General features: G+C 47.2%; 4 protein-coding genes across 54 annotated transcripts; 2 read left to right on the top strand and 2 right to left on the bottom strand.

Annotated features, from left to right (window-relative positions):
* Positions 1 to 805: 805 nt before the first annotated feature.
* Positions 806 to 4022, top strand: LOC4803938 (ras-GEF domain-containing family member 1B-B). 2 transcript variants are annotated; one of them, XM_001360541.4, is made up of 6 exons: positions 806 to 998; positions 1168 to 2112; positions 2170 to 2922; positions 2989 to 3132; positions 3196 to 3386; positions 3460 to 3709. In XM_001360541.4, the coding sequence occupies exons 2-6, from the start codon at positions 1321 to 1323 to the stop codon at positions 3707 to 3709; spliced, it is 2130 nt and encodes a 709-aa protein (XP_001360578.2). In that variant the 5' UTR covers positions 806 to 998; positions 1168 to 1320. The 2 variants fall into 2 exon arrangements, with proteins under 2 accessions (XP_001360578.2, XP_033234413.1); XM_033378522.1 differs by lacking the exon at positions 806 to 998 and having other exon boundaries at positions 1321 to 2112; positions 3460 to 4022.
* APC10 (anaphase-promoting complex subunit 10) lies at positions 3937 to 4789 on the bottom strand. The gene is made up of 2 exons (XM_001360542.3): positions 4560 to 4789; positions 3937 to 4499 (listed from the first exon to the last, which is right to left on the bottom strand). The coding sequence occupies exons 1-2, from the start codon at positions 4696 to 4698 to the stop codon at positions 4051 to 4053; spliced, it is 588 nt and encodes a 195-aa protein (XP_001360579.1). The 5' UTR covers positions 4699 to 4789; the 3' UTR covers positions 3937 to 4050.
* A 12-nt stretch (positions 4790 to 4801) lies between these two features.
* On the top strand, positions 4802 to 5694 carry LOC4803940 (U3 small nucleolar ribonucleoprotein protein IMP3). Its single transcript, XM_001360543.4, has 3 exons — positions 4802 to 5043; positions 5115 to 5326; positions 5388 to 5694. The coding sequence occupies exons 1-3, from the start codon at positions 4907 to 4909 to the stop codon at positions 5582 to 5584; spliced, it is 546 nt and encodes a 181-aa protein (XP_001360580.1). The 5' UTR covers positions 4802 to 4906; the 3' UTR covers positions 5585 to 5694.
* A 712-nt stretch (positions 5695 to 6406) lies between these two features.
* On the bottom strand, positions 6407 to 23816 carry Patronin (calmodulin-regulated spectrin-associated protein patronin). Of its 50 annotated transcripts, none has more exons than XM_015183979.2 (25): positions 23594 to 23816; positions 22536 to 22922; positions 19021 to 19332; positions 18872 to 18960; positions 18676 to 18811; positions 18371 to 18621; positions 18200 to 18300; positions 17117 to 17269; positions 16123 to 16254; positions 15638 to 15880; positions 15253 to 15315; positions 14900 to 15064; positions 14700 to 14832; positions 14271 to 14631; positions 14115 to 14216; positions 13664 to 13810; positions 11726 to 13450; positions 11421 to 11657; positions 11164 to 11362; positions 10853 to 10927; positions 10541 to 10612; positions 9899 to 10006; positions 8637 to 8831; positions 7362 to 7647; positions 6407 to 7303 (listed from the first exon to the last, which is right to left on the bottom strand). In XM_015183979.2, exons 2-25 carry the CDS (start codon positions 22566 to 22568, stop codon positions 7159 to 7161), a joined length of 5463 nt encoding a protein of 1820 aa, XP_015039465.2. In that variant the 5' UTR covers positions 22569 to 22922; positions 23594 to 23816; the 3' UTR covers positions 6407 to 7158. The 50 variants fall into 50 exon arrangements, with proteins under 50 accessions (XP_015039465.2, XP_033234388.1, XP_033234383.1 ...); XM_033378497.1 differs by having other exon boundaries at positions 11726 to 13345; positions 14106 to 14216; XM_033378492.1 differs by having other exon boundaries at positions 11726 to 13447; positions 14106 to 14216.

Below are 23816 nucleotides of genomic sequence, written 5' to 3' on the forward strand. Positions count from 1 at the left end.
CTAGGCGTGCGACGGCTTCCTGTTATCGAAAAGATGTCCCTAAATTGAAGGAGTCCTTATCAAGGACCAAGGATCAAGGATGATTTCTCCGGACACATATATCATGTTTTCTCTCTTATTTTAGGGCCAATCGGGGCGTGCCATAGCCCGCCGTGATTAGAAATATGTCCTTGATCCTTTGGTAAGGACTATAACAACCCCCACCGTAAATATTCAGTTTTCTTGGATATTTGTGAGCCGATCTAGGACTGCAACGGCTTCCTGTGCACAGGTTTAAAATTATCGCACATTAAAGGAACCGGTCTTGGTAACTGAAACGGTTTTAAAACGGAACGACGCGATTTTGCATTGCATAACATGTTTCTGTAGCATCATGTTATTCATTAATCGGATAAAATAATGTCGGCGGGGCTGAGAATTCTATCTAGCTAGTAATATTCGACGGAATATCAAAAGTGAGTTATATATATTATATAAATTGAATTCGTCAGTGTATTTACGGTATAATTTAAAAATGAGACGGTATATTTACGGTATATCGGTATATAATGGTATATTTTGTCAATTTAATCAAGCTATTAAATTTCATTTTCAACGGTATATAGAAATCCAATAAAAGCAAGTATTTAGAATAGGCCAGTCAAAGCCAAAATTGAATCGTTAATCGGATAAAATTATGTGGACAGGGATGAACGTTCTATTTAGCTATTTATATGGCACGGAATATCAAAAACGAGGAATATGTCAAATAGAACTTGAATTCATCAGTATATTTACGGTATATTTTTTAAATGAGACGGTATATTTCTGATGGTCGGACTGGGTACCATCCCTAGTTTGACAACAATAATAAAAAATTACAAATTAAATAAATTGGGCAAAAATTAAACGATATTAGGAGTGACAGGGGAGAGTTCATGTGCAAATCAAGGGTACTGCCATGAGAAATGGCGACTGTGCGTCATATGGAAGGCCAACGAGCAGCATTTTTCCTGCAGGTGTGTGTGTTTTTAAAGCAGAATTCTGTATTTTGGACAGCGGAACCAGCGCCAGCCCACTTTTGAGAAAGTGGGCGTTGTCACGCTTTTGCAAATCCGTCCAGTGTCTCATTTGTTTTGTTCACTTGTATCCCAATGTGTATCCTAATCTCGGGCTTCCTTCTTCCAGAAATGTACTCGATAGTGCATGTGCGTAGAGTTTAATCCAAAGAGCCCCCCGCAGGGTCATTTCGCATTTTACCAACCAACCAACCACCACACGCGCACAGCCAAAGTCAACCTCCTAATCGTTTATACCCTACCCGACTAACGACTAACCACCATGGACGAAGACATTATGAATGCTGTAGAATCTCTTTTCGGTAAGGACGTGAAGATTGTGGACTGCGAGACCTCGTCCTCCGTGCAGCAGGAGGAGGTGCTGCTGATCAACGGCGTGCCTGTCAAGTTGGATGGCATCCCGGCGGACGATGCGAGGGCCATCAAGGCAGCGCTTCTCGATGGCCAGATGCCGTCGGTGGAGCATCTGAACCAACTGTTGTTTCGCGCCGGCCTGGCTCAGCAGCCCATCGAGGTGGAAACGTCGCTGACAGTCAAGTCTTCCCTAACGACCACCGAGGAGGTGCTGGTGTCTCGCAATGGACAGATCCTGGATGAACGCACCGTGGAGACCAAGGAGCACTTCAATCATCAGTCGCATCAAAAGGAAATCTGGCATCCCATCAAACAGCACTCGGCTCTGGCTCGTGCCACTCCCGAAAACGCACTCAAATATGGAATGAATTCGAATTCCACGCTGGCCTCACAGGCCACCGACTCTGACGACCGTCCGGCGAATCCTCTGGGTCGTCAGCTGAATGAAACCTTCTCGAATGCTTCGCTGATGTCCTCCAGCTCGGCCATAACCGGGTCAGATCAGGTGATTGGCTCCGTTTCATCCACCACAGTTGGCGACAAGAGCTCAAATATAAGCAGCTGCGACTCCGGCCATGACGGTCTCTTCCACAGCGTCTCCATGAGTGCGCCCTGGTCGCATCCCCGCGACACTCTGACAGACTCCATGTACTGTGACATTCCCAGCTCGGCAGATGAGGCAGATGCAGTTTCCATACTCGTAAGATTAGACCTGAAGTCATATCCGTGATTGCTTTTCTAATCCGTTTCCTTGCAGAACACCCATCTGCAAATCACAGAGCCATGCGACATAGTAGCCGTTGATTGCCAAACACCGCCAGCTTACGCCAAAGACATGCCCAAGACCGGCAACCTGGACTCGCTGGTCAGCCTCCTGACCAACAGCCAGAACAAAGAATTTGAGTTCACATTTCTGGTTTGTGGCCGTCTGTTCCTGCAGCCGCAAGAGCTGCTTTTGCGTATCGTAGACAAGTGCCAATCCAGACAGGATACGCTGCTCCGGCTGCTCAAGCAATGGCTAAACATTTGCCCCAACGACTTTCGCAACGAGGCACTGCTCCAGGAGTTGGACAAGCAGGAAAAAGACGTGGCATTGGCAGCCTTTCTAGATGATATTTCTCAGTCTCAGGACCAGCGGGATGCAAGGGGACGCACACAACTGCAGTATATGCTGGCCAAGCAATCGTCGGGCAGCTCTCTGGGACGACAAAGCAGTATTAAGTCATTGAAACGATTCGCCGCCAACGTCTACAAGCTGGACAATGTGCTCAACAATTGCAGCAACCCCTTCGAATTAGCCCACCAATTGTATGCCATCGAGTATGCCTATTTATCGCAAATACGTCTAGAAGAATTTGTGGAAATGCTTGCCAAGGGCGAAATGAAAACGTGCATGTCGCAGACCAAGGCAGGCACCTTGGGCTCCAATTGCATCAGCCACGTAACCATCGGCAGCTATGTGCAGTGGTTTAATCAGTTGAGCTATCTGACTGCCACGGAAATAATAAAGGTGAGCGTAAAGGTGACATCATATTATCGACTGTACACCAATTACACTTATTTTTATATCCAACAGCTGGGCAAGAAGTCCCATCGTGCCCAAATGATTGACTTCTGGGTTGAGACCGCTCTGGAGTGCTTCAACACGGGCAACTTCAACAGCCTGATGGCCATTCTGACGGCCCTTAACTTGACTGCCATAGCTCGTCTCAAGAAAACTGTAGGTTCCTTTAACTCCAGGACTCTGGCAAACAAATAATAATATAAAACTCGTCACTTTTAGTGGGCAAAAGTGCAGACGACTAAATTCGAGGGCTTGGAACATCAAATGGATCCCAGCTATCGGTCGACCATGAAAGCAGCCGTCTGGCGCTCGGAGCGGGAGATGGCCAACAAAATCGAGCGTGCCATCATACCGTTCTTCTCGCTGTTCCTCAAGGACCTCCATGCCATAAACGAAAGCCACGAAACAAAGTGAGTAATCCTTGCTCTTGACCACTGAATTGTAGAGAATTAACACATATTATTACACATACTATTAATACAGATTGGCCGACGGAACCATTAACTTTGAGAAGTGTCGACTCTTTGGCACCCAATTGAGCAACTTTTTCAAGTGGCAACGGCTGGACTGTCCCTACGAGCAGGTGGCAAACGTGGTGGCCTATTTGCAGAAGGCGGAAGCCCTGTCGGAGAATCTACTGATGAAGGCCTCCTACGAATGCGAGCCGCCGGACAATGCGGAGGAGAAGGATCATTACAAAACGCTGAAATCTACAAAGAAATCGACCACCTAATCATTAACGACAATCCGCGGGGAAAGACAGGAACCCGAAGACAATGCAATTGCCTCGCACATCTTTTGTTGGCATTTCCATGTAGCGCATCAACAGAAACCGTAACAATAATACTTTAACACAGCAATAGTAGTGGTTAATCTGTACTTAAGCTTAAACGATGGTATATTTAAATTGAAATTGATTTATATATACAGTGATGGGCATTTAATTAGAAACACCAAAAATATTCATACAAATTACTAAAGTAACCTTTTAAAAGTTGCATTTTAGGCGTTAAATACACAAAAATACATAATTTTAAAACCTCTAACTCATCACGATTGTAGTGCTCTTGGTCCTCAACGAATGGTGGCAAACTTCTGGAAATCCACGGTTCCGAACTTGCCGAACGGCTCCAGGGCATAGAGTTTGCCCTCGACGGGGGCATGTATGCGTATCTGGCGCATGTGGGTGTCCCGGCCGTTTTGATGATTCGAAATGACTGCGATTTGCAGCATGAATGTGCGTATGGACTTCACATTACCGTCCTTGATGGGCACTTGCACCCAGCCGGTGGGCTCTGTTAGATCAAGTACTTGCAACTCCTGAAGATCGTTGAAATTAGTGCCCGATCGTATGGAGATGCGCGATGGTGTGTAGCTCTCGTCCAGCTTGTAGTCAGTGTAGATGTAGATCTGGCTGATGTTTGTCCGCTTGTGGAATTGAATGTTGACCAGGTGCGGCAATTGTCCGTCTGACTGCCAGTAGGTGTCCATGATGTTGTCCCGCAGCCGCTCCACCCCGAATCCTAAATATCAGGTATTTTAATGGAATGCAACATACATAGACTGAACGGGGAAGCTCTTACCGGGCTTACAGGAAGAGAGGCTCCATACAGCTTGGGCGCCAACCTCGCGCACAAGTCCAAGTCGCTCCTCGGCCAGCGGATCCTCTTCGCTGGTTGGGGGTGGATTGATCGGTATGTCCTCATCCATTGAGGATGTCATGATTAGCGCAGCTATTTTTAAGTCCGTATTTTATTCCTATTTACTTTAGTTTGTTTTGATTTTCAGTTTGTCAACACCCACTTACAGCACTAGTCTTAGACGCAAATCAGCTGGGGCAAACAACGGCGTGCACACGCGTTTTCCAACACTATCCCATCGCACATGTGCGACTTTTGAATAAATAGAAAATTAAATAAATAGAAACGAAATGGTGCGTAAACTCAAATTCCACGAGCAGAAACTGCTCAAAAAGGTGGACTTTATTACCTGGAAAGTGGATAATAGCGGAAAGGAGAACAAGATCTTGAGACGCTATCACATACAAAAGCGTGAGGACTATACAAAGTGAGTTCCCCCAGCAAGACTGCATCAGCTTGGACACTTGGTTAATTGTACATACATATGTGAATTTGCAGGTACAATAAACTATCCAGGGAAATTCGCGAACTGGCCGAGCAAATAGCGAAGCTAGATGCCGCCCATCCTTTCAAGATCGAGTCAACCACGATGCTGTTGAACAAGTTGCATGCCATGGGCGTATCCAACGATCAGTTAACTCTGGAGACGGCGGCCAAGACATCGGCCAGTCACTTTTGTCGACGACGCCTGCCCGTAATCATGGTAAAACGTAAGTGCTTTCCCTTAAACATCCATTTATTTTCTTCAATAAACATTTGGTGGGCTTGCAGTGCGAATGTCGGAAAACCTAAAAAACGCCACAGACCTCATCGAGCACGGCCATGTTCGTGTGGGCCCAGAAATGGTCAAGGATCCAGCCTTCCTTGTCTCCAGAAACCTGGAAGATTTTGTTACATGGGTGGACGGATCCAAGATCAAAGAGCACGTGCTGCGCTATAACGATATGCGGGACGATTTCCAAATGTAAAAGTGCTGTCGGATTTACCTTTAAGATGGATATTTTTTAATAAAAGTAGTATTACAAACACGAATGGCGTTTTGTTAAATAATCATTTTCAATAACTTTATTACATTTCATATAATAATGTTTAGATCTCATTAATATTATTCATTAATATGGAGCCCAGTCACGCCAAGGGCGTGACTGCGCCTACCCACGCATTCATATACACTCGCCTCATTCAGACAGAATCAGAATCGTTCCGTGATGGCGGTTCAAGGTTGAGTTGGTTATGCCCCCTATTAGTTTCGATCGACCGCCTCTCATAGTTTTCAGTTACAAAATAGGGCCCGGCCTGGCTTCGAAATATTAATATCATTTAAAATCAAGTGTTTCCAGCAGAGTGACTGCACAAACTATACATAATACGGGCTTGCGTTGACAATCATCGATCGTGCATTTATAAAACAGGGTGAGTGTGGGGTTAGAGACTGAGGTGAAGGTGAAGGGGGTGCCAGCAACGGTTGAGCGGTCTAAAAGGTGCTGATCAGATGCGATTTCACAGAGTTAAAAGTAGTCAAGTCGATGGCAGTTGCCGAAGTCAATTCCTTGCTGGTGCCGCAGTCGAGCAGGACAGAGGCTAGCCCCAAATCAAAGGGGAAAATGCATGTGCAGATCGACTAACTTAAGAGCTCTTCAATGTTGAATGAATGTTGCATAGGCAACTTTTGCGAAACTTTTGAGTCGGACTGACTGCTCACGACGCACGGATCGGACTTTGCTGCGAAATCTAAGGGAAATTTCGATTTCCGTCTGTGGCAGTCAAAAGTCTTTCAAATTGTACAGATATAGATATCTTTAAATATTAGTTGCATTATTATTCCTTTTTAAATACGCATAAAAAGTAATTATTAATTAGTGTTAAAATAAATAGCTAGTGGCATTAAAATTAGATTCGACTTTGGCAGCGGCCTCATTTTACACAATTCAGCTTCCGACCGCCCAAGGCCATGAAAAATTTCACATGATTAACTTCATAACAATATAAAATAATAAAACAAATTAATAAAAAGTGATTTTCTACATTTGTTCTTCCCTTTTCCCCTCTGGCTACACTTTAGCCGAGGACGCTCACATGACATGCTGAATCCTGCACGAAAACTAACAAAAATACAATTATTCAAGGGGCTTCATTACATTCTTTTGGCATTTTGTGTTGTCTGCTTTTTGCCCATTACATTTTTGTTGCTTAAATTCTTAGGCGGATATATGTATATGCTTTTATATTGAAAATAAATATTCAATCGCATCGTTTACTCACTACAAAATTTTCTGTAAATTCAAATTTCTCGTTTCTCAAGCATGTGCTATTAGTGGTTTAAGCCGAGTGCCCACGTCCCAGAGTCCCACCCCCTATACCATAACCCACGCCCATAAGTCCCTCCGCGAGCTATGGAAAGACCTCATGGTAGGTTCGAGTTATGGTTCGTTATGTTTCCATAGATGTCTTAATGCGCAATGTCGTAGAATAGTTTTTGTTCCGGCCAAACAGCGCCAAGCGCCCACTGGCCCGGACTCCGCTCCGCTCCGCTACGTTGCACTTAGATCACAAGCGCCATGTCCTTTTTGCTGGGCAACTGCACCCGCTTGCCCTGCCAGAGCGAGTTGTGTATTGTGAAGGCGTCGATGGTGACGGTCAGATGCTTGGTGTGCACTTGCGAGAAGCACTTGCCCCCTGAGTTGTATCTGCAAAGGGATTATCGAGTTAGTGGATGCTCAGGCGTAAGGATGTCACGGTACCCACTTGAAGAACTTATCGAACATGACTTCGTCTACTTGACTAGGTCCGGTGCCGTACAGCTTGGTCACCTGGTCCCCGGACTCGGGCATGTAGCTGTAGAGGGCGCGGAACTGGCAGCCCGCATCGCGGAAGAGTACTAGGAAGTGTTTCGCCTCCGAGCGTGCTATCTTCTCGAGCACTTTCTGTTTGGCCTCACGGTTGACGGCGCCCGGAAAGACGCAGTATTCGACGGCATTCAGTATAATGCCGCGATTGGATTTGGCCGCTGGTTGCTTGTAGAGTTTTGGACCTGTCAATGCAAATCGCCTCAGTTAGCGGAATGGTCAATCATGATGTGGATATTCTCTACTACTCGGAGGTGTCAATGGCAAGCTTTTATATATTAAATTCCTCTAATCGTCTTACTATCGAAATGCAGGCTACGTGCACTATGTGAGCTAGAACTTGGGCTCCAAAGTTAGAGTAAAGCTACGATGGATACTTGGGAATACTTAGACTTGAATGCAAAATCATAAAGTAACAAAAAATATATATATTACAAAAAAACCTCCTATTATATAGATGGCGGATGTTTTAAGTATTTTGAACTGAATATTGCCTAATTTAGTATCTTATGCAAATTATTTTTAACAATTATTACGAACAGATAGTAATAAATAAACGTGTACATAAATTTATATGAAAAAAAACCAAAAATAGTAATTAAATTGCTTGCTGTTTTGCGTAGGTATTTTTGAAAATTGTGAAGCGGTTAATCGGGCCCATCTGGGGGGTTCGGTATTAGAAAGCTCTTTGGGTGTTGTGTTTCTCTACATTTATCACTGGGTAAACATTTGTCGGCTCTCGTTTGGTTATCGAAAGTCGTGGATTTGACGGAACATGGGAGAGGAAAAACCAAGTGTTTTGGACTCTACAGACTGTCGCAGCCCTCTAGAACTCGCATATCTATGTAGAACTCATACGTATGTCGAACAAAATCATATGGTGGAGTGGACACAAGATGCATACGAATGGATGCCAATTGAATGGAAAACGAGTGGAAATGAAATCAAACGAAAAATGTTTCAATGAAAATCATATCATATAGAATGAGGCGTTTCGAACATATTCGATTGTTATGTATGTGGAGAGATGCGGGTGATGACCAAAGGGTGTATGGATTGGTGGATTGGATGTGATTATATAACTGAGGATATAACTTTTGAAGTTTTTTATGGTATGGTTTTTCTTGTTGTTGTTGTTTGTTGTTGTAGTTTGTTGTAGGCGAGAAATACAAACCCGAATATTCCATGTTAAAATTCGGAGTTAATGAGAAATCGCTGGATCCATCATCAAATCCGCGACGTTTCGATATCAAACCTGGCGGCAAAGAGCCCGGTCCAGAGGGGGATGGCATATGCCTACCTGAAGCGCCCATTCCAGGCGAGGGTGCGCGCCTCGGCGGTGTGGCGCGTCCCAGTCCCGAATCTGTGTCTAACCGGCAAGCAAGAGAGAGTCAATCAGCGGATCGGTCACATGCACAGTTCGCAGTACACAGAGCAGAGAGGAGAGAGCACGCAGCACACAGCACAGGCCCATGCAGGTCCATGCAGATGGTAGCCGTTCGATGTATGGGATGCATTTTGGTTAGTCACCAGACGGGAGCACCAGGGAGCACGGCGATGGGTGGCGAGCGGGCGAGCGATGATTTCGTTTTGAGTTGGTTAATAATTTGTTGCATTTTTTGTTGTTGTTAATTTCAAGATTTTGTTTTTGGTTTTTAGTCAAGGTTGATTTGAAAGAAAGAGAAATAAAAGAAGAGAATGTGTGCACAAAATTTAGTTAAGCCATTTCGTGGATCCTTCATTTAGAGATACTTAAAGCTAATTGATCATGATCTGGTTTTGAATCGAACAGGTTTATAGATGAGTATATGGATGGATATTTGTGTGTGTGTGTGTGTGCAGTTGTATCTGTATGTGCATGAATGTGGGAGTTAGTTCACAAGAGATATGTATGTATCTTTTTGCACAAAATGATTGAATTATGCCCAGAACCTGTTGCGAATGGAAAAGCTGAAACCCTCAGCCCTCACCCCGAATAACGGCTGATACGAAAACAGGAGAAAAGCTTAAAGAGGGACCAGACAACCACCAACACCACCACCGCCACCGGATCAATAGAAACCGAATTGTCGCAGTGAAAAACTATGCGAAATGAAACCAGAAATATATAATCAAATCAAATCAATTAAAAATCTCACACATACAAACATAGAATAAATACAAACGGAAAATGTTTAAGGATTACTTATGCAAAGATCGCACCACCAAAGAAAAGATCCAAAGTACAGGTTAAACCAAAAAGGAAAGGAAACCACTAGAAGAATACTCAAAATGAATAGAGGATAAGAAGCATACAGATAGATAGATACAGACAGATACGTAATGGGGATAGGATAGGATTGGATAGAGTAGAGTATACAGTATACAGTATATGGTATAGGGAGGAAAGAAAGCAGCTTGATTTCAGTTGTACTGTAGCTGTGGAACGCTTCTTACCGCACAGATTCATTAGCGAATTGGACTTTCGGCCCCGGAAATTAAGTGTGCTCCCCTTAGCGACGGAGATACGCGACAGAGTGCGGCCCCGCTCGACGGCTGCTGGCTCTGCAAGTAGGTCAGGTCCGACAGGGATATGCCGAGTGGTGCATCATTATACAGTTTCAAGAAAAATATATGTACGCAATATTCTTACGCAATGGATGGACACAAAATGAGGTACAGGCAAAAATATTGTAAATCAAACTTAAGGCCCCTCGACCCAACCAAAACCATACAAATCAAAGGTATCATAAATTCTCAGGCCCAACCAAGGTGTAGTGTAAACTGTAGTGTAATGCACACGCGGCCCCGTGTGCATTCGGTAGCATCCTGGCATTAGTTGGCATTGCATTTTATTAGTTGAGTTGTGGATGCAGTTACTCATAAGCTGGAGGTGGTGTGTGAATCCTTAGCGATAAGTCAGTAGGAACCAATAAATTATAATCGAATTAAAATAAATGTAAGCACGCGACGGGCATTCATTTGTCGTTGTTATTGTTTTTTGCGTGTTTGAATACGATTTTTGAGGAAATCAAAAGAATAAGAATTAAACGAACGAGAGAACTACGTAATTAGGTGTGTGTTATACCCATCACCAACCTCTGGAAGTTTTATAGGATCCCCGTCGCCCAATCGGAGTTGAACTTGTACTGGGATAATCATCGGGTGACTCTGTTTGAACGAGATTAGTGGTTATTATACCTTATCAAGATATATATCATAGTTAATTATAGTTTTGATTGCGTGCATATCAAATCATTTAACAAAAAAAAAAGAAAACAGAATGGAACGCCCTTCTACCATTAAATATAAATCTGATAATAATACATGCTTACTTTAAACTAGGGATACGCAATGAAAAATGATAGGATACAATGCGATAAAGAAGGTTACTAGTAACATAAAAATTACCTTTCACTGTGAGGGAGTCTTGCGAGCCCCTGTAATAATCTCTTTTCATTGAATTTGAGCTTAGTTGACCGTAGCCTAAGCAAATCCGAAACGAAAACAAAAGTTCAACAAATTAGCAAAAAGCAATCAAGGATAAATAAACAATAACATAATCACAGCTAAACAGGGCGGTTTACACAAATAAATCAAGAGAAAACTGAAATCGTGTGATCTGGAGGAGGAAGAGAGGGTTCGGCAGGCCGAACACCAGCCACAGAAATTGGTACTTGGGAGTGCAAGTTCCGCTTCCGTTTCAGCAGCCTTCTGCTCACCGGTTAGATTCGAGCTGGAGCCCTTCTTGCCCCGACTAGAGATGCTCGAAGCCTCACTGATGTCCACACTGGCATCGTCCACATGAATGGTCTTGGGCCTGGGACGTGTCGTGCGCTGCTGCCGGAGTCGCGGATTCGTTGCACTAGATGACTGGGGTTGCAGTTTCACATGCAGATCGGGCCGATCCAGGGTTTTACCCTTTACAAAAGAAGAAGGCAATGATTTGCTGGCCAACTATATTCTGAAGGTGGCTTACCTCTCTTTCGGCCTCTTCGATGGCTTTCTTGAGTCTATGCTGTTCCAATATGGCCGCTCGTCGCGCCATTTGATCCTCCTTCTTGCGTGCGCGCTCCTCCTCCTTCTCCCGCTCCTTTTCCCGCTTCTGCGAGGCCTCTATCTCCTTGCGTGCCTTGGCCTCCTCCTGCTGCTGACGCCGCTGCAGGGACAGCAGCATGATCTTCTCTTTTCGTCGCTCCATTTCATCCACAGACTCCTGCGTGGACGGAAGAATACAGAATATTATAGGACCCCACTTCTACAAGGATTGCAGTGTACTCTTACCGGATCTAGGTTGGTGGCGTCGGCTCCAATCACCAGCGCCTTGTTCTTGGCCGCCTCGGCACTGTTGTTGCTCTGCTGGATTCGCGTGGGTGACATGGGCTGCTGCTGCATGGGCTGTGGGTGTGGATGTGGGTGTGGCTCATGGCCAAATGGATCCGAGCCCGATACGGCCAGATGGCGTAGTTGGATGGGCGCCTCGTCCGTGTACTTGTTGTAGGTGGCATTACCGGGCGATTTGACACTGTTGGAGTGGTTGAGGCCGTGGATGCTGTGCCTGTTGGCCCCTGCTGACTTGTGGCCATCCTCGCTGCCGTTGTTGTTATTGTTGTTGTGCAGTTGACTTAGGGACTCCCGTTTGAGAAGAGTCTGGTGGTCCACGCTGTCCCTGTCCCGGATGCTGCTGCTGCTGCCGCCCAACGGCAGGGCCTCCTTCTTGGGCGAGCGCTTGGCGCGCAGCGGCGGCTTTGGACGCTTGGGCTGGTCGTCGTCGAAGGAGATGTAGAAGCCCTTCTCGGCCGGCTGATCCTCGCTGTCGCGCGGGTCCTGGAAACTGTTGGCCTGAATGGAGGGGCGCGAGGGCGAAGGTATGCGGTAGGTGAGATTTCCGCTGGTGATGTTCAGCTTGTTGGAAATCATCTCGCCGCTGTCGTAGTCCTCCGAACTACTGCCCCTTCCGCCCTGCAGACGCTGCTGCTGCTGCTGCAGTTGCAGTTGCTGCTGGTGATGTTGCTGTTGCTGCTGCTGCTGAAGCACAAAGTCCGAGATGCGTGTGGCCTGCATGGACTCGATGATGTTGCGCTCCACCTCGTCCACATCCTCCTCGTCGCCAATGAAGCAAATGCTCTGCGGTGCCATCATGTCCTCCTGCTGCATGGCCATGCCCATGGTCTGCGGCTGGTGCTGGGACTTGGGCGAGCGATTGTCGCGCAGATTGGTCAGTGACTGCTGTCTCTGCACCCCGTTGGCCCCCCCACCCAACTGGCGCTGCGAGTGCTGCGGCGAGGCCTGCACCTGGAACAGATGCTGGAGCTCGCCTCCGCCGCCGCCACCACCTCCAGCACCTCCTCCCCCGTTCTGGTGCAGCATAAAGCTGCCCTGGGCCGCTCCTCCCGCGCTGGAGGGAGGCCTGTTCATCCAGGGCTGCTGGGCCTTCTTCTGCTGCTGGTGGTGCTGTTGCTGCTGCTGCTGTGACTGCCACGCATTCACATCCACCATCGGCTGCTGTATCTGCTGCTGCTGCTCGTAGGCGGCGGCTGCTGCTGAGTGCGCCCAGGTGCGGCGCTGGGGATGGACCTGTGGCTGTGCCTGTGGCGAGGACTCATGCAGGTAGAAGTGGTTCGTGGGCTGGCCATAGTCATCGAAGACCACACTGCTCCTGTACTGCGGAGGAGCAGCCGCTCCGTAGTGCGGCGAGTGGTTGTTGTAGGGCGCTCCATTGTCGCTGTAGATGCTCTGCGGCTGGTAGTGGGAGGGCTGCGGCGGCGACATGTACTGGCCGTGCTCATTGACGAACTGCATCGGCTGGGGCATGGCCATGGGCTGCTGCTGCTGGTGTTGCTGCTGATAGGGATCGCGGCTGGGCGGACGGGAGCTGTACGCACTGACTGGGGCATTGTAGGCCTGCGGAAGATGCGGCGATGAGCCAAAGCTTTGCTGCATGGGTCTCTGCTGCTGCTGGTAGTGGTGGTCAGACAGGTGCTGCTGCGACCCATACGTCTGTTGCTGCTGGATGATGCGGTTAGTGGGTGGGGTGCAAGCGTAGTGGAAGCGCAGCCGGAACGAGAACAGAGAACAAAATGGGTTAGTCGACAGCAGCGGAGGGTTGTTTGCAGGGGGAGGCTGCTGCTCTCCGCCCCCTAGTTAATGGGCGATGCAACGACGGGAGGCGGGGATGTGTGTGGCTGTATAGATGGATGGATGGATGGATGGATCCTTTACCTGGTTCAGCATATTGGCTATTTGCTGGGCCTGCAGGAGCTGCTGCGCCTGCAGGTGCTGGGCCTGCATCTGGCTCTGCTGCGTGGCCAGGCGGTGGATATCCTGCTGGATATCCTGCAGATTCATGTTCATGATGGCGATGCTTTGCTGCACGTTCCACATCCATTCCGCGAGCGTTTGTTAATTGTTCAGTGTGGTTCAGTGGGTGCGGGTTAGTGTAAGGCGTTGTGGGCGTGGGCGTGTGAGTGTTTGTGTTTTTCGTGTGAGTTGTTGGAATGTTGAAGCAGACACACAGATACACAGAGAATGGCGGAAAGTGGCGGAAAAGAGAGACACACAGGCGTTAGACATTAATATTTCTGGTTGCACGGGTAGCACGAGTTAGGAGACGTTGAGATGGGGCGGGGAGGGGGGAATGGTTATGGCCGCATTTTGTGATTACCTCACCCACCTGGTACTTGTCCAAGTCAACGGGATCCATGTCCGGCGTGCGCTTCGATTCATTGCTCATGGTTTCCCACTTCATAACCTCCGGACAAGATTCCAGATCCTCCTAATCAGAATTCACAGATGTTAATATTGAGTAAGCAATCGAGTCGACGCCTACCTTCTCCTGGTGCCTGAGCAGGGCCATTTCGATCTTCCGCTTGTCCTGCTCAATGCGACGACGCTTCTCCTCCAGCTTCATGCGTATGGTGGACAGCTTGGTGGCGTTCTCCAGCGAGCGCATGTCCTCATCGCCCACGTCCAGCTGCCAGGCTGCGGGGCTCGCTGGCATGCTGCTGGTGGAGGACTTGCGCACTGGGGTGCTCTCCGGATCGTAGGCACTGGAGCGGGCGTCGTTGTAGGTGTCCGCCACGCTGTGGCTGTAGTCTTTGTCGCTGGAATGTTGCTTGTTCCGTGCCTGTGGCAAGGGGCTGCTCGCATTCGATAGATTGTGAGCCGACACCGTGGGCACATTGTCGACACTGTCAAAAGCGAGAGAGAGTTGTGAATCAGAGGATGCTGCGTGTAAATATTTAGAATGGTAGCCTACCTCGCCTGCCGACGCATTGAATACTTCTCCGTCTCGCGGTCCTGCTTCTCCGAGCCCGAATCCGTGTCGTAGCCAAGCTGCAGCGTGCCCCGGGCATCGGCAATGGAGGAGCGCACGGCCACAGCGGGTTCAGCTGAAACGGAATCAATCTCGTTCAATCAATGGAGTTCTCGGGGAACACTCCTCTCAGCTTCACCCACCTATGCTGGTGTTGGAAAACTTCCGCTCCCTGTCCCTGTCTCGGTCCCGTTCGCGATCCCGATCGAATCTGCCTCCCAGCGTGTGCAGCTGATCCTGGGAGCCGCCAAAGTTCTCGATGGTCAGCTGAGAGTCCTCGCTGGAGGAGTTCCTGCGCGAGCGGCGCCCTGAAACGGCATTCAAAAGAGCATTAGTTTGCTTCCAGCAGATCGCTCTCAACGCTGATGGACATAGGAAGGGGACAGACAGGGGGGCAACGTAAGGATAATGGATAACACAAACTAAATGGCATTCTACTGGACTACGAAGAAGCACTATCGACAGACAGTTGCAACAGTTATTGTGTGGCTCATACCTGCAAAGCTTGGCCGACGGCTCTGTTCCCAGTTACTTGGTCGACCCGCAGCGACAAAATCGCCTTGAGAGCAAAAATTAAACAAATATAAATTCCAAATTAAATCAAAATGTGTTAAATCAACCAAAAATCAATCAAGTTATTCGATGAACTCAAGTAAAATAAAGAATAAAGCTTGTATGTGGCACTAGAGAGAGATGGGGAGGCCAACAGGTCGTTGAGGATACTATAATGTTGCTTAGTTTGATTTGATTGTTTGATGAGTTCCAGGCCCCAGTACTCTCTAGTGGCCACATACAAGACATCCAAGACTCGGGAAGAACGAAAAACAAGAGTCAAACGATAACTGAAGCGAACTGTAAGAAGCGGGCAGGGGCAAGCAAACCTCTCTCATCCGCCTTGGACTCGACATTGGTCTTTTCTTTAGCCTGACGCAAGCGAGCCGGAACCAAGGGCTCCTGCTGCTGCTGCTGCTGTTGCTGCTGTAGCTGTTGCTGTAGCTGCGACTGCTGCTGCTGGTGGAACTGTTGCTGTTGCTGATGCTGCTGTTGGTGGTGGTGTTGCTGCTGCTGCTGCGAGTGCATGGATGAGAGTGTGGTGATGCCACGCGACTTGTGCACGACGAAGGCTGCACACATTCAAGATGAGTAGCGAGCGGGGCAGGCAGGCGTTGGCAGTGAGCATGTGTGGGTTTCGGTTTTGGGGGGGAGATGAAAAAGAACAAAATTAAAAATTTAAATTAGAATTTAAAACCAATAAATGCTAGAGAGATATCTTTCTGTATTTTTCTGAAGTGCATTTTAAACGTAAAATTAAATAGAAATAATAATCTACTAAAAATAAAAACAAAAATAATTCAGCAGAAATTACCTTCGCCTTGATTACCATCGAAATGATTCGAATTTGCTTGAACAACCGTCTGTTGGTGTTGTTGTTGTTGGTGTTCGTTTGGCGGGGTGGATCTGCGATTTAAGCCGCCGCTGAATGAATTCGAATGCGGAACTAAAAATACCCCAACAAAAATGGAATACAAAAAGAAAATAAGAAATAAATAAATACATAAACAATTTGTTCAGCTTTCCGGTTAAACAATGAGACACCAACAGGTAAATGAACTGAATATTCCCCATTGGTGGGTGGTTATTCAATAAGTTGGGGGTTGCGTTTAGAAGCGGGCAAAAGCATACACATGGGTGAATTTCAGTCCGAGGATGGTATGAGAATATTATAAAGAACTCCCCCCTCGACCCCACACCAGGGCAGTTATCAGTTTGGGAGCAGTCCAGCAACAACAGCAGCCCATATCAATGATCCGTGTCATGCACACGACATGTATGTTGCTTTTTTTCTCTTTTGCAGCATTCGCTGCGATGAAAGCAGCTCCCATTTTGGCTTTCTATCTACAGTTCAAGAGTGTTGGGTATTTCTCGTCCAAGTATCGTTCGAAAGATGCTTCTGTCAGTCCAAGTGCTCAGTGAATATCCCCTATATGTTGATTGTTCAGATGAATAGTGCTCTCATTACAGACAAACTAATGAAGCTTCAGTTTCGGTGTGCAGCTGGTGTGACAAGACAATGAGGTGTACCTTAGATCTTAAGCTACATCTAAATGGTAGTTATATTAATTTCTGGTGGGGGGAAAACATCGACAAACGAGATCAATGGAGGCAAACAAACAAACAAACAAACGAACGAACGAACGAACAGAATGTGTGGGCAGCAGAACAAGCAAACAAACAACAAACAAATGGAAAGAACACATTCATGAGAAACCAGAGGGGGGTATAAACGGGTATAAGGAGGAAGTATTTGGAGTACACAGAAAATGCTCGCAAAAAAGTTTGATTGAAAATTTGAAGTAAACCTTGAAATGGCGGCCGATTCGAGGGCGAGCCAACGGGCGGCTGGTCGAGATCGCTGCGGAGATCGGGTATGGGCATAACGGGCTGCATTGTGAGGCCCCGTCGGTGGCAGATTCCGTGCTCATTGGCGCCCAAGGTGCGCCGGGCGATGACATCTACGGTGTGGAGAGTGGCGTTGGGTGGAGCAGAGGGTGGAGATCGAGAAATACATTGCATGTGGCACGTTGTTGCACGTTGTACATAGTATGTGTGTGTTGTGAGTGTGTTTGTGAGTGTTGTGTGTGGTTAGGACCCAAGTTATCGGTAGATTGTTTTGCGGTTTACAAGTGGCAAGAGAGGAAGCGTTTTTTATTGTTGCACATAAACAAAGAAAAAGAGAATCAAGTACAGAAGATTGTTTGATTGTCATTAATGCTGTTCAATTTTGGATTGGGAATATATTCGTATCCACAGCTGCCACTTTGGGGGTTTAATAAATGCCTTTCAGTGGCAAGTGGCAACCGTTGATATTTGTACAAAATTTGACTACATTTTTGCATTGATTTCTAAATGGGGGGAGGCTGGTGGTGGGCAATGATGAGAATTATATAGTGTTATGATGTGATAATTTCTGGGTGGATTCTTTTGTGGTTTCTAGAATTTCCATTCCGGCAGCGGATGATGAACCGCAGCGGAACCGCAGCAAGAGAGACTTTGCTGTAATTTGTTTGGTTTTGCAAATAGATCTTTTCCTAACAGGTGGGTATCTGTGGTGGGTTCTTGATTGTGGTTCAATCATTTGTGGCGGGAACTCTACGAGCTGTGAAGCCTTTCCTTCCTTCCTTCCTTCTGTTGACCAATTCGGGGCATAAACGAATAGCAAATCATAGGTAAACGAAGACAAAACAAAAGGCAAACAAAGAGAGCGAAGGATACGTTCAGAAGAACAGACAAAAATGCATGCCCCGGACTGATACTGAGTTTAATATACATTTGGCAGGCCAATCTTTGGACGGGGGAGGATTCGGGTAGATGCGATGCGGTGCAGCGTTTCGGGTTTAGGGATAGATATATGCATGTAGATTGAGGGAGGCCTCTCCACTTACCCTGACCATCCATGCCCGGGTAGCAGACACACTTCGCCGGATGTATCTCGAACAGATTGAACAGATCCGTGAGCAGCAGTACCAGATTCAGTTTCATCGATCTGCAAGGGAAAATGGTGTACATTTAATGGCCATTCTTGTGGTTGGTTTTAGTAGGTTTAGGCACGGTACCCCCTCATGAAGGTCACATCCTCGGGCGTCATGTGGAAGACGCCATATGGCAGATGCTTCTGTGAGAAATTGCTCACGAGCAGGATATTGTGTATGGAGTCCTCGACAGCGGGCAGATAGTTGATGCGCACCATCGTCCAGGGCACCACCTTGGGGCAGTAGTAGGCGATGAGCAGCGCCAGGCAGATGCCATCGCACAGATCCTGGAAGTCCCTCACTGGCGGTATGTCCGGCGTCTGCAGACGCGTGCCCTGCAAAACACAATTCAATGAACAAATTCTTTACGAACGAAGAGAGCCACTCACATTCTCATCGGGCAGCCCTGTCTCCACCTCCTTGATGATGCGCTTCTTCAGAGCGGCGCAGGCATGCGAAATCCAAGCCAGCAGAGCTTGCTCATACGTTTGGCCAGGAGGCGTCTGGTAATTGCTGCCAGATATTCTGAAAGTCACAACGAAACCCCGTTAGAAAGCCCAAAGCTTTGGGGCTGTTAGCGCTCACCTTCTGATGGCCGACATGATGCGGTCACCCGATGATATCTCCTTGGCATACAAAACCATCAGCGATTCTATCACAGACATGTGGGCGTTCTGCAAAGAGGGAGGCATTAGAGGAGGTTCCCTCAGTCATTCTGGTGGCCTGGTACTCACAATTCGCAACGGATTCGTTTGAATTAATACCGTTTCGGTAATGGGCATGTCCGAGGACTCGGCCACCGGGACACCCTTGCGCGCTAGCGTCTGTATTATTGACCAGTGATTCAAGCTTTGGTAGTTGGGATCTGAGTACAGATTGGACAACGTCTGGCAGTACAGCGTGGCGTTGCCCAGCTCCACAATGATCTGGGGCTTGAGGCGCTCCTGATTCTCATGGTCGCGATAGAAGGGCTCCTTCAGGTTGTCCGGCACGCGATTGTTGAAGGCCTTCGAGAGCAGCCACTTGACGGAAGCGCGTTGACGAGCCTGTGCCAGCGATGGGAACAAACGATATGTGTAAGAAATATTGTGATAATGTGAGAACAAAGTTGGTCAGTCATTCCTTCAGTCCTCCCCCCGCAATCTCTCAATCTACGGCTGGGCGGGCACCTAAGGGGCCCCAGGCTCCATCCCAAAGCCAAGGCCAAGTTGTGCCGCTGTAATCAATGCATTATAACTGCATCTTCTGTGTGTGGAATGACGCCGCTCTGCCTGGCAATTAACTAGCGCACTCTTAAGTGCCTGTTGTATCTATAGCTGTGCCTGTTGCTGCTGCTGCTGCATCTGTATCTGTATCTGTGTGAAGCCATGCGTACAATCTTCAATATGAGTTCGATAAACCCGCTCGCGTTTGGCTTGGCGTGCGCCGACAGTCTCCGACCACGTGCCCCTTCCTCTTCCCCATCCTATTGTTTTGGGAGGGAAAGGAATGCCATGCCTGCTGCTGCTGCTGCTGCTGTTGCTTGCTTGGCTGAATGGATGATGATGGTCACTCAGCATGAAAGACGCCCCATCTTGTCCGGCCAGTCTTGGCCGTGGTCTCCTCTTTTCTGTTCTCTTTCCCCCGTTCCGTTTTTAGAACCATCTCAAGTCAAGTGCTGCTGCAGTGCTTCTCGCCAAGCCAAGCCATTCCATTACTGGTTGCACTCATAATCATAATTTTTGCTATTGCACAAAGGAGAACTCCATTCCGAACGGCCTCTTCTGGCTCTAATTGAAACTGGGGAGTGGGGGATGCCAAAAGGCAATCGAAAATGAGTTCTCAAGAGGGAAACTGTCGCAGATTCCGACCGGACAAGCAGGTTGTTCGAAGGCGAGGGAAACACATCCAAACATAAGTAAAAGAATGTCTCAATTTGCGTTATCTCTGGGTAAAAAAACATATGGGACACATGTCCGCTTGTCTTGGACTGATAAGAATCGTGTGTAATTTGATTTAATTCTGATTTTGGGGCAGGAGAAACCTGTCTCCTTATCGCAGGGAATCCTCACTTGAGGCTAGGGAATTATGACAGTGTAAATATATAGGGAAAGCATAGATTATTCTTGGCTACAGATAAGGAATCGGTAAAAATATACTTTTACAGTGCGTTTCGGTAGTATAGAAAAGAGGCGAGACGGTAAATCGTAAACATCGAAGCGAAGCAGGATGGTCAAGAAATAACGAAAAGAAAAACCTATACAGATGGGTTTTCTTTCAACAATTCACACTTTTGTGCCCCACTGTGTAGCACCTTCAGTGCTCTTTAAAGATTAATTTTATATCTTTGTCATTCCAAAGATCTGAAACGGGTTCTCCGAAAGAGTTCGACATGAATGAAGTCATCAATAACTGTGTCAGCAAACAAACCATTTTCTTGGCGGGCTGCGTCGAAGCATTCTTTTGCAGACCATTTGGGTTTTGTCTCTGGGATTAAAAGCTCCATCAAATTCAGGGGGGGAACATTGCATTTTGATAGGCCACGATATTGGCGTAGGTCGTAGACCGTCCAGCTATGCGAATTGGTCAACAGGTGGAGGGAAAACCTGTTTAGTTTGCCTGCTGCCTGCCAAGCCAGAGCCGTGCCCCACTCTTCCCCTCCCCAGACGCGAGAAACTGTCCAAAGCATAATTTGAATGGGCAACGAAACGGAAAAACTCTGGCTGCACTTTGCAGATCCATTGTAAAAAGATGTGGATGGGGATGGGGCTGGGGGCTGGGAGCTGAAGCGAGATGTCTGAAACTCAAATTTCATAAATAAAGGCTAGTGTAAACAATTCGAAGAAAAATTATAATAAATGGCTGGTTTGCTGGTGGTTTAGACGCCCACACATTGGATGAGCCAAGAGAGATGGACGGCATATTGCACACACACACATACATAAGCATATGCATCTATTTTTTTGGAGCATTCATATCCATCCTTGTATCCATATGTTTGTAATAAAGTTTTGGTTCTTTTTCTCCGTTTGTTTCAAATGTCACAAATGGAAATGGTGGCATTTATGATTTCATTATCTGGCGTTTGCGTTTGCTATTTGTTTTTGGCATTCCACAGAGCGATAGCCGAAAGCTAAACAGAGAGAATCAAATAGTAAAAGCAAACGGCAGTCTTGGGCTCTTACTGGGTTTAAACTCGATCGTTTTTGCTGTTATGAGAGATTATAATGCGTTAATTGCCGGTGGAACTGTAGAACTGGCAGGCACTGGTGCCAGTGGCCATTCGATAATCTGCGGCAACTTTCTACCCAGGGAGTTGGCCACAAAGAAGAAAAATGGTTCGATTTGGAGGCCCCCAAAAGCGTGAGCAGACACGCAAGTGCCCCAACCTCGGCTAGGGTCTCTCCTTCTCTCTCTCTCTCTCTCTCTTGCCCTGCCTTTCGCATGCGTAAGCCGTTTTTTTTTGTTTTTAGCGATTAGGTCATGCAACAGCAGCTACCACGGACGAACAGAGAGAGAGAGAGGGAGAGAGAGACAAAGAGAGGCAAACGATAACAAAGGTTCCATTTTCCGGCTTCAAAATCAATTTTCGGTTGTTGTTGCAGTTCTCATGAATGGGAGTTTCTTTTGTTGTATTTCCAAGTTCGAACAGCTCCCCATACTCGAAAACCTGGTCCAGTCCCTAATAGCAATTGTTGTTTGCATTGGGATTCTACGGCTCTTCCGACTATGCGAATACTCTATATTCCAACTGGATTATGGACGATCTACTTGGAATGCAACAGGCAGGAAAAACAAAAACAAATAATACAAATTCTGACTGTAGTAGATCTGCTGTATTCTCGAAAACTGTGAGTGCCACTGCCACTTCTCGTACCCGTACCCTCCTTTAAGAGTGGCGGATATCAAAACCAGTCAAATGTTAAGTAGGTGTCGGTCGCATATTAAAACGCTCGCCTGCCGGAGCGCGCGGACAAGTGGGAGCGGCGACGGCGACGGCGACTCGCATTACCTCACTCAGCGCACCATTTTGGCAAAGAGAGTAGGTGGGAAGTAAACGCTGCTCTCCGCTCCACTCCACTCCGCTCCGCTCAGCCAACGAAGGAATGTTAATGAGTGCCGTGCCGCGATATTTAGTTTGTGTTTCTTCGAGTATGAGCATATTTTTATTAGTAACTATACACACACACACACACGCACCGTCAAACAGGCATACACAATCGCCCCGGCTAGGCGGGGGCTTAGAGTAAAGGCTAAAAATATGTTTAACCTGTCGTATTTCCTGTGATTCGGCGGCATCCATGCTGACGGCTATACGCTGCTGCTGCTGTTGCTGCGGCGGCGACTGGTGGTGCTGCTGCTGCAGCTGCTGCTACAGCAGATGAGGGGAGATGACGGTGCAACAACCCGAGTCTACGAAATTTTCTCTGCGCGGCGGGCAAAACGGATGACACTCCGGCTGGCTGTCCGACGCCCAGTCTCCGTTGCACTTGGCACTTCACTTTGCTCTCTCTCACACTCTCCGACACTCTGTCTCTCGCTCCACGCGCTTTTCCTTTTGTTATTTTCCACACTTTCCTATTACGCTGTCTTCGCTGCTGTGTTGTGTTTTTCTTTTGGTGGGACGACGCCTCTCTTGCGGAATTTTCACTTCAGCCTAGACAGAAAAACACAACGGAATAATTTGATTGGCATTTTAGCAACTCAACTGCATTTGAGATGAGGATTAATTGCGCACACGCATCGGCAGCGGCAGCAGTAAGCAGAAAACGATTTATTTAAGCAGCCAAAGACGGTGGAAAACTAGCAAAAGAAAAATGTGAATCATTCAGTGGGGCGCACTAGGCAGTGGGCGGCAGTGCGCGGGCCGAAGGAGGGGGGTGGGGTTGCTTTGCTCCACTGTGCAGCAAATTGAAGCAGTGGGGCCATAACAGTCTGTAAGGCTTACAGTCGACTGTTGTCGGAGTTAGAGGGCTTAAGATGCTGCATCAGCTGTTGCAATTTAGTCGCATAGGCGACACCCAGACGCACTTTTCAGCACGCAGGCAACGCGTTTCGATTAGTTAGTGTATAATTATCGCGGTGGCTTTTACAGTTTTTTGCAATTTGCAGGTTTTCCTGGCTCCGGCGACAGTAATAAATGAAAACATTTTTCTTTTGCTTGCTGTTGTTGTTCGTCTTGCTGTTTGCCTCTCTTTCGTTCGCGATACGCTGCCAATACTGCTGCTGAGCACTGTTACTGTTATGCTCTTCGCTCTCATTGGAGGGCACGGCGGATGGGGCGAGTGATGACCGAAAAAGCTGTGTATGTGTGAGTGGCCTACGCACATTTTTGCCTGATTCCGCACTGATTTATATTTTCTTTGACATTCATATGCATTTCACACGATTCACGCTCACTTTCACTTAGTAAGTTACTATGTTTAATACTATAATTTAGCTTGATATTAATTAAATCGCGAACAACTACCAGTTTCTTCTCTTCTTTTCGGACTTATCGATAAAATATATGGGCAACCCTCAGACATACACCCAGTGCTGCCAGATTTTG

Source organism: Drosophila pseudoobscura, chromosome 3, assembly GCF_009870125.1.
Source record: "Drosophila pseudoobscura strain MV-25-SWS-2005 chromosome 3, UCI_Dpse_MV25, whole genome shotgun sequence".
In the NCBI taxonomy this organism is placed as follows: Eukaryota; Metazoa; Arthropoda; class Insecta; order Diptera; family Drosophilidae; genus Drosophila; species Drosophila pseudoobscura.